Source organism: Electrophorus electricus, chromosome 4 (genome assembly GCF_041902795.1).
Source record: "Electrophorus electricus isolate QZ-2024a chromosome 4, ASM4190279v1, whole genome shotgun sequence".
In the NCBI taxonomy this organism is placed as follows: Eukaryota; Metazoa; Chordata; class Actinopteri; order Gymnotiformes; family Gymnotidae; genus Electrophorus; species Electrophorus electricus.
The window spans coordinates 31563658-31576191 of NC_137500.1; the positions used below are offsets into that span (position 1 = coordinate 31563658).

General features: G+C 39.2%; 1 protein-coding gene across 29 annotated transcripts in view; it reads right to left on the minus strand.

Moving 5' to 3' along the window:
• ttn.2 (titin, tandem duplicate 2) overlaps nt 1–12534 on the minus strand; it is a 162119-nt gene that overhangs the window by 131946 nt on the left and 17639 nt on the right. For 25 of the 29 annotated variants that reach the window (XM_081713292.1, XM_081713286.1, XM_081713282.1 and 22 more), the window contains 11 exons: nt 12200–12460; nt 11846–12106; nt 11418–11678; nt 11192–11333; nt 10937–11105; nt 10600–10831; nt 10209–10493; nt 9125–9250; nt 8835–9023; nt 8147–8539; nt 4824–4874 (listed from right to left, as the gene is read on the minus strand). In XM_081713292.1, coding sequence (XP_081569418.1) covers nt 4824–4874; nt 8147–8539; nt 8835–9023; nt 9125–9250; nt 10209–10493; nt 10600–10831; nt 10937–11105; nt 11192–11333; nt 11418–11678; nt 11846–12106; nt 12200–12460 — 2370 coding nt within the window. The remainder of the gene's footprint in view (nt 1–4823; nt 4875–8146; nt 8540–8834; nt 9024–9124; nt 9251–10208; nt 10494–10599; nt 10832–10936; nt 11106–11191; nt 11334–11417; nt 11679–11845; nt 12107–12199; nt 12461–12534) is intronic. The other 4 variants (XM_081713302.1, XM_081713303.1, XM_081713301.1 and 1 more) reach the window with 1 other exon arrangement.

The following is a 12534-nucleotide window of genomic DNA, read 5'->3' on the forward strand; positions in this document are numbered from 1 at the left end:
ATTTTAGTTCAGTCATTTCTCCTCTCCTTACTTCTATATTTGGCACTAATGATGTAACAAAAACTGGTGCACCAGATTTCACAGTGCTCTCTCCTGCCATTTTTTGCAGAGTGGTGGTAGTTTCTTGACTTGGGACCAATTTTTGATGTTCTGCCATTTCACTTTCTATTCTATAGTATGTCACATCCTTTGCTGTACCAAGATGAGTTGGCAATAGATCTGTGTCCTTGGCAGAATGCTGGCTTTTATAAGCTTTTTGAACAATATGCTGTGGTAAACTGCTGCCAGAATGAGAAGAACTGATTTTGTCTTCCAAAACTGAAGTTCTTGATGGCAATCCAGTATATTGAGAAGATAATCCAGGTGTACTAGTGGATTCCAATCCAGCTTCATTTTTCTGAGGTGAAGGTTGAAGACTTTCAGCTATAGTCCAGCTTGATTCTAACTCAACACTTTCTTCTTGCTCCTGTTCAGCTAGAATGTCTTGTTGCCATTTTTTAATCCGCATTGCTAGAGCCTCTTCCTCACTTACAAGATAGTGACTTTCAGCCAGCAACTTTTCACTGTCCTCATGAGAGATAATCCCTTCTTGCCTCTGTGTTTTAGAACTGTCCACCCTATGCCCTTGATTGGAGATATCACTAAAGAACTTTTCCTTTGCGGTTTGTTTTGGCAATGACTGACTCTGTTCAAATGGCTCATCTGAAGAAGTTCTCTCAGGACTCTGTACAACAGCAGCCCATTCGGGCTGTAAGTCAACTCCATGCTCGTATTCACTCAAAACATCTTGTTGCCATTTCATTATTCGTTGAGTCAAAGCTTCCTCCTCACTAACATAGCGCTCGCTTTCACTTTTCAACTCATTGATTGCCTCCTGTGATAAATGCAATTCCCTTCTTGGCGCATATTCACTTAAACGCTTTCCTTTTGGTGATCTTAAAACCTTTGTGACTGAAGAATCTATTTGAGTTACCTCTGCAGATTCTTTTTTAGAAATTCCATTTTCAGATCTGTGGGAATTAGATACTTTTTCTGTATCTGTCTGACTTTTTTTCCAGTTCCTTACTGGTCGGACTAAGGTCTCCTCTTCCCTCATTAAGTGCTCATGCTTATGTTTCAGTGTATTTTTTTCTTGTGGCAAAAATAGCTCAGTCTGTGTTACATGGTCACTTGGAATTTCTCTGACCATTGATTTTGAAACCTTTGTGAATGATGAATCTCTTTCTGATAGAGGTGCCTGTTCTCTTCTATCAATTTCATATTCAGGTTTATGAAAACCAGATGCTATCTCTTTAGACCACTCAGGTCTAACAGACTCTGTGTGACCCTGGCTTTTTAATGCCCCTTGGCTTAAGACCTCTGCCTCACCAACTAGGTGCACATTCTCTTTTTTTAACTCATACATTTCTTCTCGTGATGAATACAATTCACTTGCTGTTGCATGTTCACTTAGAGGTTTTTCTTTGGATGAAGATCTTGAAACCTTTGAGAAAGAAGAATCTGCTTTTACTGCTGCAGGTTCTGTTAGAAGAATTTTCTCTTCAGGTTTATGAAAATGAGACCCTGTTTCTTCAGGCCACTCTGGTGTCACAGCTTGCGTAAGAAACTGTGTCCCTGCCATTCCAGGATGAGCCAAGGTTTTCTCTTCACTCACAAAGTGCTTACTTTCAGGTTTTGGTAAAATATTTTCTGGAGATGAACTCAACTCACTGCATGTTAGATGCTCAAATGGGAAACTTCCTTTAGCCAAAGATCTTGAAACCAGAGTTTCAGCTCCAAGTTCTCTTTGGTCTAGTTTCTCCTCAGGTTTGTAAATACAAGGTTCTTTCTCTTGAGACGACACCTCACCTTTTCTCGTAAGAGGTGAAACAGCCTCTTTGAGATCCTGTTGCCATATTATTGCTGGCTGGGCCAAGCTCTCTTTCTCACTTAAATCTTCACTCTTATACTGTAATGCAACTTTTCCTTGAGATGACATCACCTCTCTATGTGCAACATGTTCAATCAATCGTCCTTCTTTGGCTGATGAACTTGAGACTATTCTGAATGAAGCATCTTTCTTAGTTATGGACGGTGGTTTACCTTTATATGTTATATCTTCAGGTTTATGAACATGGGGGTCTTTTTCTTCAGACCATTCTGATGCAACTGTTTCTGTCTGATCTAACTGTACATTCTCTTGCCATTTTTTAATGCGTTTAGCCAAGAACTGATCTTCACTCTCTAAGCTCTCGCTTTCTAAGTTTTTCTCAAGGATATTCTCCACAGACATTGCTCTTGGTTGTAATTTCTGAACTGGAACCATTTTACTATCATTTTGTGAAATATCATCACTAAGGAATGTGGCAGACATTGAATTCACTTCTTTGGTTCTTGAAGGCTCTTTGAATGTGGACTCCTTTTCAGTAGCACTAATATTTTTGGAGGCTTCACCTGCCTTCAGCCATTGCAACACAAAAGGTCCTTTTGCCTGTACTTTGTCGTCCTCATTCCACTTTTCAAGATTAGCATCGTCTTTACTTACCAAAATTCCATATTCTACCTCCTTTCCTGACTCTTCTTTTGGATCAACTGCCTCTGTTTTTATTTCATATTTTTCAACCTTAGTTTCCTTACTTTTAATGTCCTCTAGAGGGAGCTCACCTCTCATCATTTGTATTGCCCTGGATCTGGATTGAGGTTCAAAGGAGTGCTTTACCCTTGACTGAGTAGGCTCGGATGACTGTGTTCCAAATCCTGTAATCCTCTCCAGTCTACCTTGAAAATCTGATGAACTCTTACTCAAGACACCCTCACCTTGTTCACCTGGCCGCACAGCACTGGAGAGCTCTGGAAATGTGGATGGTTTTACCCTCAGCCTGTCCATATTATCTGTGTAACTAGGCTCACTTGTGACTGATTCCTGGTCAAACTCAGAAGAGGACATTGTGGATATGGAAAGCCTCTTTTTCTTTTTAACAGCTTTTTGTAAGAGATTGAGCTTGGTTCTAACTTCTCCATGAAGGCTGTCAGTGTCACTAAATCTATCACTATACCTATCACTGCACCTATCACTAAACCGATCACTAAACCGATCACGACCAGTAAGTCTGTCACAGTAAATGTCACTGTAACGATCACTGAACCGCTCATGTCTTTCAAACATTGGAGGAGGAGAACGACCACGTTCTGAAGCAGTTTCAAGCTTGTCTTTTTGAGGTGCTCTTGATGGTGATGCAGTCCGGAAGTACATTGTGCGGAAAATAGCATTCTTAGGTCTAGTATGCCCTTTCAGTTGTCTCTTAGTTTTATCAAAAGGTGAACCGACGCATCTTAGATCTACTCTGAACTTTCTCTCCTTTGTTTGATCAACCAACGAATCCAAGCTTGAGTGGGATCTGTCTGAACGTCTGGAATGGCTGAAATAATTGGCATCTTGCTCCTCTCTTAACGACACAAGAAGTGATGCTGTGGATTCCACAGATCCCTCTGTATTAAGTGCCATTACTCTGTAACTTCCTGCATCTTTGTCTTTAATGTCACTGATAGTTAAACTTGTTAAGTGTATATGCATTTTACTCACTGTATGTATTCTACGACGGTGCTCCTTTTGAATCTGCCTGTTATTATGAAACCATAATATTGTTGGAGTTGGTCTTGCAACTAGTTTACATTTAAAAGCAGTGACCTCCCCCTCTATAACTGACTTAAATTTTAACTTTTTTGTTATGCTGGGTTTAATATTTTCAGTTCCAGATTCTGAGACAAGACCAAGATCTAAAGCATCTTCAGGATCTGATAAGCCACCATGCAGCTGTCTTCCTTTGTCGATGTATTCAGTTCCTTCATTATAAAACAATTCTGTAAGAGAAGGAAGACAAAGTTCAACAAACCGTATAGCTTGCTAAATAGACTGAATATGTATTTAAAATTGAATATTAATAGAAATATTAAACACATGCACAAGTCACAAAGCCATAAAAAATAAATTCACTCACCATATTTGTTCGAATAAACGCAAGACTCGATTCTTTAATAAAGATTCTGACACGAAAATGGCTTGGTGTTTTGTTCCTTCGTCTGTGGACATTTCTTCAAAGCATAAATTTCTTTTCAAAGCATTAATATACCCAAATAAAACTGATCTTCAAAAATGAGCTTCTTGTGTGGATTTACCTTGTAGATATATCCTAAAATATTCCTTACCTGACTTGCAGAAGGATGAATAAACGCCCTTTCTAATCCTCAGATTGACGGAAATTGCTCAAAACATTGTTCAAAAGATTTAAAAAAACATTAAAGGCAGCTCTAGATTTGTATGAGAAGGCGTTTATTCGAACTAATATAGTTTAGAGGTATAACCATGTTATTTAAAAAGCAAACAACATTAATCGCATACCACTATCTGCAAGCCAGTCTAAGAAATATTTGCAGGAGGGGAGTTCCAGATGCAAGAAACTTAAGAAGCAATTAAAAGATGTGGCTACTTCCACATCTTTTAAAGAATTAGTTCTTGTGGTCTGGAAACCTTAAAAGATTCAGATCCTGCAACTTTTATCTTCAGAGACAACCAAGATTTATCCTTCATGCTGTTTAAGGGGAATGAATAGATGCACACCCCCACTTTTTTCCAAAATGCTGTACAGCAAGCACTTTATCAGTCAAACTGCTTGCTATCTAAAAACATCAAGAAGTCAGACAGATACTAAAACATGAGATATGAAAGTGTTCCCATCAAAATGATCCATGCAATTTTTACAGTCATCATCAGATTGTACAGAAATATCACATTCAACACTTTCACAGAAGTACATTTCATTATATAAAGAAAAAGATTGTCTTACCTTTGAATTCTTCTTCAATTTTAGTTTCAATCTCTTCATGCACTTTTTTAACTATAAAATAGATTTGAACAAGGAAATCATTAGAATAAATATATGCTTACAAAGAAAATATGATAACATATGAAAGCATATAAAAATCATGACAAAAGTCATTTTACTGAACATAAATGCTTGCTAAAACCAAAACAAATGACAAACATGGCTACAAATGAGAATAAGAGGTATAAGAGCATGCATCGGCCAACCTGGCACTAAGAGGTGAGTACTGCACATAGCTTCTCCTGCTGCATTAACAACTTTACAAGTATAAATGCCCTCATGCTGTGGACCAGCATGTATTATTTTTAAGCAGCACACTGAACCATCTCGTGACATTCCACATGTAGAAGACTCCTCAACAATTTTACTATTGTGTAGCCAAATGACTGAAGCATGAAGACCACCATCCACTGCACAAACAAGAGTCACACCTTCTCCTGATTTCACACTGGATACTGGGGACATTTTTGTAAGAAAGTAAGGTGGAGCCATAGTGGCTGGTTCTTTGCTGGGCACAACATCAGTGTAAAGGCTTATTTCTTTTGGTATTTGCACTTTAGTAAGTCCCCTTGAGTGGTCTACTTGTTCATATTGAACAGGTGTTTTACAAATGTTATCTTCCTTAACATGATATTCATCTGTTGACTGAGAGGTTGAGATTTCTGCTTTTGGTTTTCCTTCTGTTGCATCAACAAAGTTAAAGCAAAAGGTTAGGCATTGAAAGAATTAATTTGAGGTTGAATTGAGAGTATTGGAGGCAAAAGAAGAAGAAGATGATGATGGTGATGATGATGATTCCAAAAAAAATAGAAAATTCCTCAGTGCAGTAAACTAACTTTACTAACACTGGTGGATTGGACAAAAAGACACAAAATGGAGTGAAATGGAATTGGACAATTAGATGTTACATATCCACCTTCTACTTTGAGCTGCGCAGAGGTTCTCTGGGTCTCTTCTTTACTTTTCATGGTACAGCTGTAAGTCCCCTGGTCATCGCCCAATGATGGCTTAGACTGCTGAATTGTAACACTTTTTATGAAGGATGTAGATGCTTTCAGGGGGCCTTTTGAAGGGGTCCATATTTCTGGTTGGTCAGGTAAATGCCTTGATTGTTCTTTCAACAGAAGAAAATCTATGACATGAGTAAGTGGAGTGGGATCAGGTAAAGTGGCTTCTTCATGTGAGCCAACAATAAGGCTCTTTCTTAAACTCTCGGTATGGGCTGGTTGTGACTGAACTTCAGCACCTCTTACAACTGATTCTGACATCTTTGAAAATCTGTTAGATGTGATTTCAGATACAAGAACCTCACTTTGCACATTTTGATCTTGCTGATCTTCCAGTGATAAATAATCTGACTGTTCTCTTGTTAAATCTCTTTCCTTGGTAAATGAAGCGGGTTCTTGAATGCTGACTTCATAGGATCCAATAATACTCTTACTTGTCTTTCCAGAAGTGGTGGATGTTTGATGAGCCTCAGTATCTTTTATAATTGATTTTGACAGTGACATTGAAGATCTCTCAGGTCTGATTTCAAAGCTAAAAACATCTTGATCTTGTGGTACCTCATGGAAAGTCTCTATATGATCATCGACCTGTTGAATTTGTTGACTGGCTTTGTTTGTAAAAGATCTTTCATTACAAACCTCACCACTTTCTTCAAGGATGTATGCTGCAGATGCCCTCTCAATAGAGCTTTCTGAGGTGGTCATGCTAGGCTCTTCTAAACATTCCGCAGATTGCCTAATTTCAACATTTTTGACAGTTGTAGATATTGCTGGTAATGTCTGTGTTTGTGTTTGTATGTCTGTAATCCAATTGACTGCAGTGGGATCTTGTAAAGTGATCTCTTCATGAGACACAATAGTAATGTCCTTACTTGCCTTTCCAGAAACAGTCAGTGTTTCCTGAACCTCACCACTTTTTAAAACTGATTTTGAAAATGTTCTTAAAGATTTTTGTAGCATGGATTCAAAAATAGGAGACTCACTTGGCAGCTTTTGATACTGTTGTACCTCCATAAGTAAATGTGGTTGGTCTTTTGTTGAAAATGTGTCTGTGACATGAGTAAGAGAGGTGGGGTCTGGTAATGTGACTTTTGTGACATGAGTAAGAGAGGTGGGGTCTGGTAATGTAACTTTTTCATGAGACCCTGTAGTAATGTGGGCAGTTGCTCTTTCAGGAGGACTTGATGGTTGTTGAACCTCAACAGCTCTTACAAGTAGTCTTGGCCATCTTGTTATTGGTTTCACAGGTTGGGTTTCAAAGACAAGAGAATCACTTGGCAGCTTTACATCTTGTTGGACCTGCACAGGTAAACATGACTGGTCTCTCAAGGAAGGTTTGTGTGTGGCAGGAGTAAGAGCAGTGGGGTCTGGTAAAATGACTTCTTCCTGAGAGCCAATAACAATGATCTTATTTTTTATTCCAGGAGGCACTGATGGTTGCTGAACCTCAAAACCTTTTATAACTGATTTTGACCACATCACTGAAGTTTTGTCAGGTGTGGTCACCAAGTCTAGAACATCACTTGGCACCTTTTCAGCTTGCTGGACCTCCAAACATGGTTCAGTTCCTGATAAAACTGTGTTTGAGACTTCAGTGATTGCAGTGAGGTCTGGTAAATTGACTTTGAGGAAGCCAGTAATTTGCTCATTTGGCTTTCCAGAAGACAATGACTGTTGCTGAACCTCAACACTTCTTACAGTTGATTTTGTGCATGTCATTGAAGATCTCACTGATTTGCTTTCAAAGACAGCAGTATTACTTGGCGAATCCTGATCTTGTTGGACCTCCACTGGACATTCATGCGGTGTATGTTCACGGTCAAGAAATCTTTTGGTTTGCAGACTGGTTCTTTTTGTATAAGAATTTTCTGAGCTTGACATGCTCTCACTACCAAGATCTTTAAGAGATGAGTAATGCAAAGGAAAAGGTTAGAGAGCAACTCTAACTGAAAAAAACTACACTATATAGCATGCTAAACAAAAAGTAGAGGGGTTTACCTTCTAGTGTTACACAAAACCAATTATGGTGAGAAAGGATTGGAATTATAATAAAAACAGCAGAGTGGATCACACTTCACAATTTTTAATGGAACTGTAGGTTTCTTTAACTAAATTAACTTTTGTATAATTAATTGCATGAAGTTAGTAATAGTGACTGAAAAGATTTCAGTCTCACTGAGAAAAATCAGTGAGAGGCTTGTTGAGCAAACCATGTGAATCAATAATTAAGGATAATGCATTATGCCAAAAATAGTAATCTACTTTTATCTGAATTACCTTCTCTGGATACAGCAAGGGTTGCTGCGCAAACTGCTTCTCCAGCGTTATTGGTTGCTTTGCAAATGTACTCTCCAGCATGCTCAGAAAAAGCATCAACTATAATTAATGTGGCAGTATTTGTCATTTCATCGAAATGAAAAACAACATTTTTGTTTGGCTTTATAGGATCCTGGCAGTGAAACCAGCTGATCTGTGGTTTCGGCATGCCGGCCACGCAGGCATGAAATTGGGCCACTGCCCCATGAGGTACAGTGCAGCTAATGATGGGCTGAATAAAATAAGGCTTTTGACCAATCGGCTCCTTCTTTATACTCTTAATGGTTGTGGAGATACTGGCTGAGGGATGCCATTCAGAGTCTTGAGATATTACATCCATAATTTGTGTTTTTCCTGTAAGGAAGTATTGATTTGTATTCAGCCAGTTCAGAGATTCAAGTTTCTTATCAACTTAGTTTCATACAAAAAAGTCATACAGATGCAAAACACTTCATTGGTCAGAAGATTCAGAGCATGTGAAGTGTGTCCATTGTTTTTATAGCTAAATCACCATAATTGAACAATTTAACACAATGCATAGGTAATAGATTAAAATGCAAATAACTTATTTTAAAAGTGCCTTAACATTCACTGGCAGAGGTATAACTGCAATCATAGAAACATGCAACTAAAAGAATCTTCATCGCACCTTCCAGATTCAGTACTGCAGAGCAAGAGACCATTCCAGCAGAACTGCGAGCAACACAGCTGTACTCTCCCTCATCCTCCGCATAAACTCTGGCAATCTCCAGCAGGCAGTTATCATCAAACTGAGACATTCGGAAGAAGCTTGACTGCTTGATCTCTTTGTCTTTGCAATACCAGGTAATTGTCAGATCTAAAGACGACACCACCAAATAGAAATGATCAATTCAGTGTGTGATTGTAAGTATTTCTGTATGCACTACAACCATGTAAAAAAACTACACAGAAACTTACCCTCTCCAGACACCCGACACTGGAATCTCGCAGATGCTCCTTCTTTAGCTGAGGTGTTTTGTATTGGAGATATAATCACAGGTGGGGTCAAAGGTGCGCCAGTGTCAGGGGAAACAACCTCTGGAACTACAGATGAAGACAATTATTAAGTACATTATTTAATTAAAAAAAAAACATCTTGTGCATGGTTTAAGCCTTAATCTTTTTTCCAGGGAAACCAATTTTAAGGGTCAGTGCAGTGCCAGGCTGAGGCCCCCTCCGGCCACCAGAGAGAGGCCTTGATTCAGGCACACCACTAATCAGGCTTAATGCCCAACAGCTGGGCTAGACCTATATAAGCCCAGTGACCCAGTCACTCACAGCTGGGTCTTTGCTAAAGTTTTGAGCCAAGCTCCTAGCCAGTAACTTTTGGGTATTGAGCTCTGTGAGCCCTTGTGCTACACCTCACTTCTGCGCTATGGGGGTGTCTGTGTTTTTACACGTCCACTCCCCTCTCCAGTTTTCCCCCTCAAATCTGTGTCTCTCCCAAAGATCCCCTTAGACATTATAGTTCCTCCCTGTTTTATGGTTTTGTTTGGGAAGTTTTTCCCCAGTGCATCGGGGCTGGCATTCTTCCCGTGGTATCCTTGATTCTCCCTTTTCCCATGCTTGGCGTGGTGTTTAGTTTTTTCCTCTAGTTTTGTCATCCTCCATTCCTTTGAAGGGCAATATAAGCGGAGGTAGTTTTATAGCTGCCACAGTCTAGCAGGTATTTGTTTACCTTGCAACAAAGTGGCCAGGGTTCACTCCCCACCTTTGGTTATTTACTTTTCTTGTTTTACTGGTTCTATGATCTAACTTTTTCACACACAGGCCCACAGTCATTGGAGCATGGTTGCTCGCCAAGTAAGCTGTTGGTGTCATTACCTATCTGACCTGCATTCGAGCCCATGTTACTCCAATTATATCTAAATGACTTTTATAGCCAAATAATTTTAAATTGATGTATTTAAATAGAGTTTTTACTTATTTTTTATACTTTACATATAAATTATGTTTACATAATTGTTTATACATTATTGTACAGCTTATTTCTTATCTTTACCTTCAACATTCAGTGAAGCAGAGCTGGTGGCCTGACCATAGTCATTTTTGGCCTCACAAGTGTACTGAGCTGCATCCTCTGGGAAGACCTCAATGAGCAGCAGAGTGTACTCATTTCCCTCCCTCAGGAACTTGCACTTGAATCCAGAAGACAGCATCTGAGAGTTCTTATACCATGACACCTGAGGCTGAGGGATGCCAGTCACTTCCACAGAGAAGCGTGCAGGTTTTCCAGCCTCTACAGACAGATCCAACATGTGTCTGAGGATCTGGGGAGGCTCAGGGACTGAAAACAATAGAAACTAGTTAAGTGAAGATCGTACATCTGAATCACTATTGTATAAAATCATCCCATTTCAGAACTGCCACTCGTCCAGTGACACAAGACTCACTGTTGACATGCAGGGTGACCACACTCCTGTTTTTCCCAGCAATGAAAGTGTATTCTCCTGCATCACTCCTGTAGGTTTCAGCAATGGTCAAGCGATGAATTTTCCTAATAGTGGCATAGCTGAAACGCTTATCAATTGCAAGTTGGATTTCAACACCGTTTCTCAGCCAGCGGCCTTCAATGTCATCTTCATTGACTTCGAACTCCAACACTACTCGCTGCCTTTCCAGCACCTGGGAAAAGATAGTTATAATGATGTAATAAATATCAACTGTGGCCATGCATTTGGAAGACTAGACAATATTTGTGGTGAATGGCTCTGGAAAAAGGATATTTACAGTTATTTCTTTCTGAGCAGGTTCAGTAATGCGAACATCCTTGCCCTCTACTGTGAGGTGAGCCATAGAAATACTTGATCCAGCGACGACAGAGTATTCACCAGTGTCTGACATGCGAACACTCTGTATCATCAAGCGCTGTATGTATTTGTCTGTGGAAACTTTATACCTAAAGGGTTAAGAGGAAATAATTATGAGAACACTTCTAGACTTATTGAGTCACAGAACTTAAACTTTTATGATAAAATTATGCACCTTTCTGTTATCTCAATTTCCTGTCCATCTTTCATCCATGTCACCTGAACATTAGGCTCAGAGAGCTCACATTCAAAGATGGCCTTTTTCTTTTCTGTAACTTTGATGTCTTTGATGTGTTTGGTGAACTCAATGACACGAGCTGATGAACAAACAAGGCAAAACATCATAAAGCCACAAAGTTTCTTATAAAATAATTGACTAGAGATTAAATAAAAACTCTTACCCTCAACAAACAAGTTTGCTGATGTCTCAGCAGATCCAGCAACATACTTGTACTCTGCACTATCACCAAAATTCACATTACGGATGGTGAGCGTGTGAGTGAGCTGCCTAGAACGGGTCTGACATCTATCAGTTGACCTAATCTCTACACCATTCTTCAACCACTTGTAGGTGATGCCTTCATAGTTGACAGTTACTTCAAATGTTATGGTGTCCTTCTCCTGAGCATTGAGGTCCTTGAGCATTGATGTGATGAGTATAGCTTTAGGAAGGAACAAGGGAGAGACAAACTATCCTAACTTTTCAAATTCTTTTTTGATTCCTTCTGAATTTATCTTCCAACAAATATTGATTTAGATGTAAAAATATATATATATATTTATTGGTAAATAAAATAATGACTTGGGAAATTTGAGAAAAAGCACTTACGGTTAACAGTCAGGGTGGCTGACACTCTGTCATTTCCACACACGAACGTGTACTCTGCAGCATCATCTCTGCTGGTGTTCATGATCTTGAGCTGGTGGAGCTTGCCCTGCACCACAATTCTGAACTTCTCACTCATCTCAATCTCAACTCCATTTTTCAGCCAGGTAGATGGGACATTGAAATGTGAAACCTCACATTCAAAGGTGGCAGTATGGGTCTCTGGAACCTCAACATTCTTCATGGTTTTTGTGACCCTCAAAGCTGGAACAATCATCGCATTAAATTAATTTCTGCTTATAGTAAATTAATTAAAATAAAGTTTTCATTAATGACATCTGTAACTATTATACTTACATTCAACATGCAAAAATGCACTACACTGCAAATGTCCTACTATAGCTGTGTATTCTCCTGCCATGTCTTCATCAACATTGGCTATGACCACCTTATGCGCTTTCCTCTCTGAAAATATCTGAATATTTTCAGTTTGCTTGAGCTCTTGGTTCTTGAACATCCATTTAACTGGGATATTATCATGGGATAAGCTCAACTCAAAGGAGGCAGTGGCACTGAGCAGTGAAGTCACATCTTTTGGCTTCTTCACAATTTTAATTGCTGTGAACCAATAGAACAGTGGTCAAAACACACACACCTCATCCAAAGCCAAAATAATGATGAAAAACGATGGC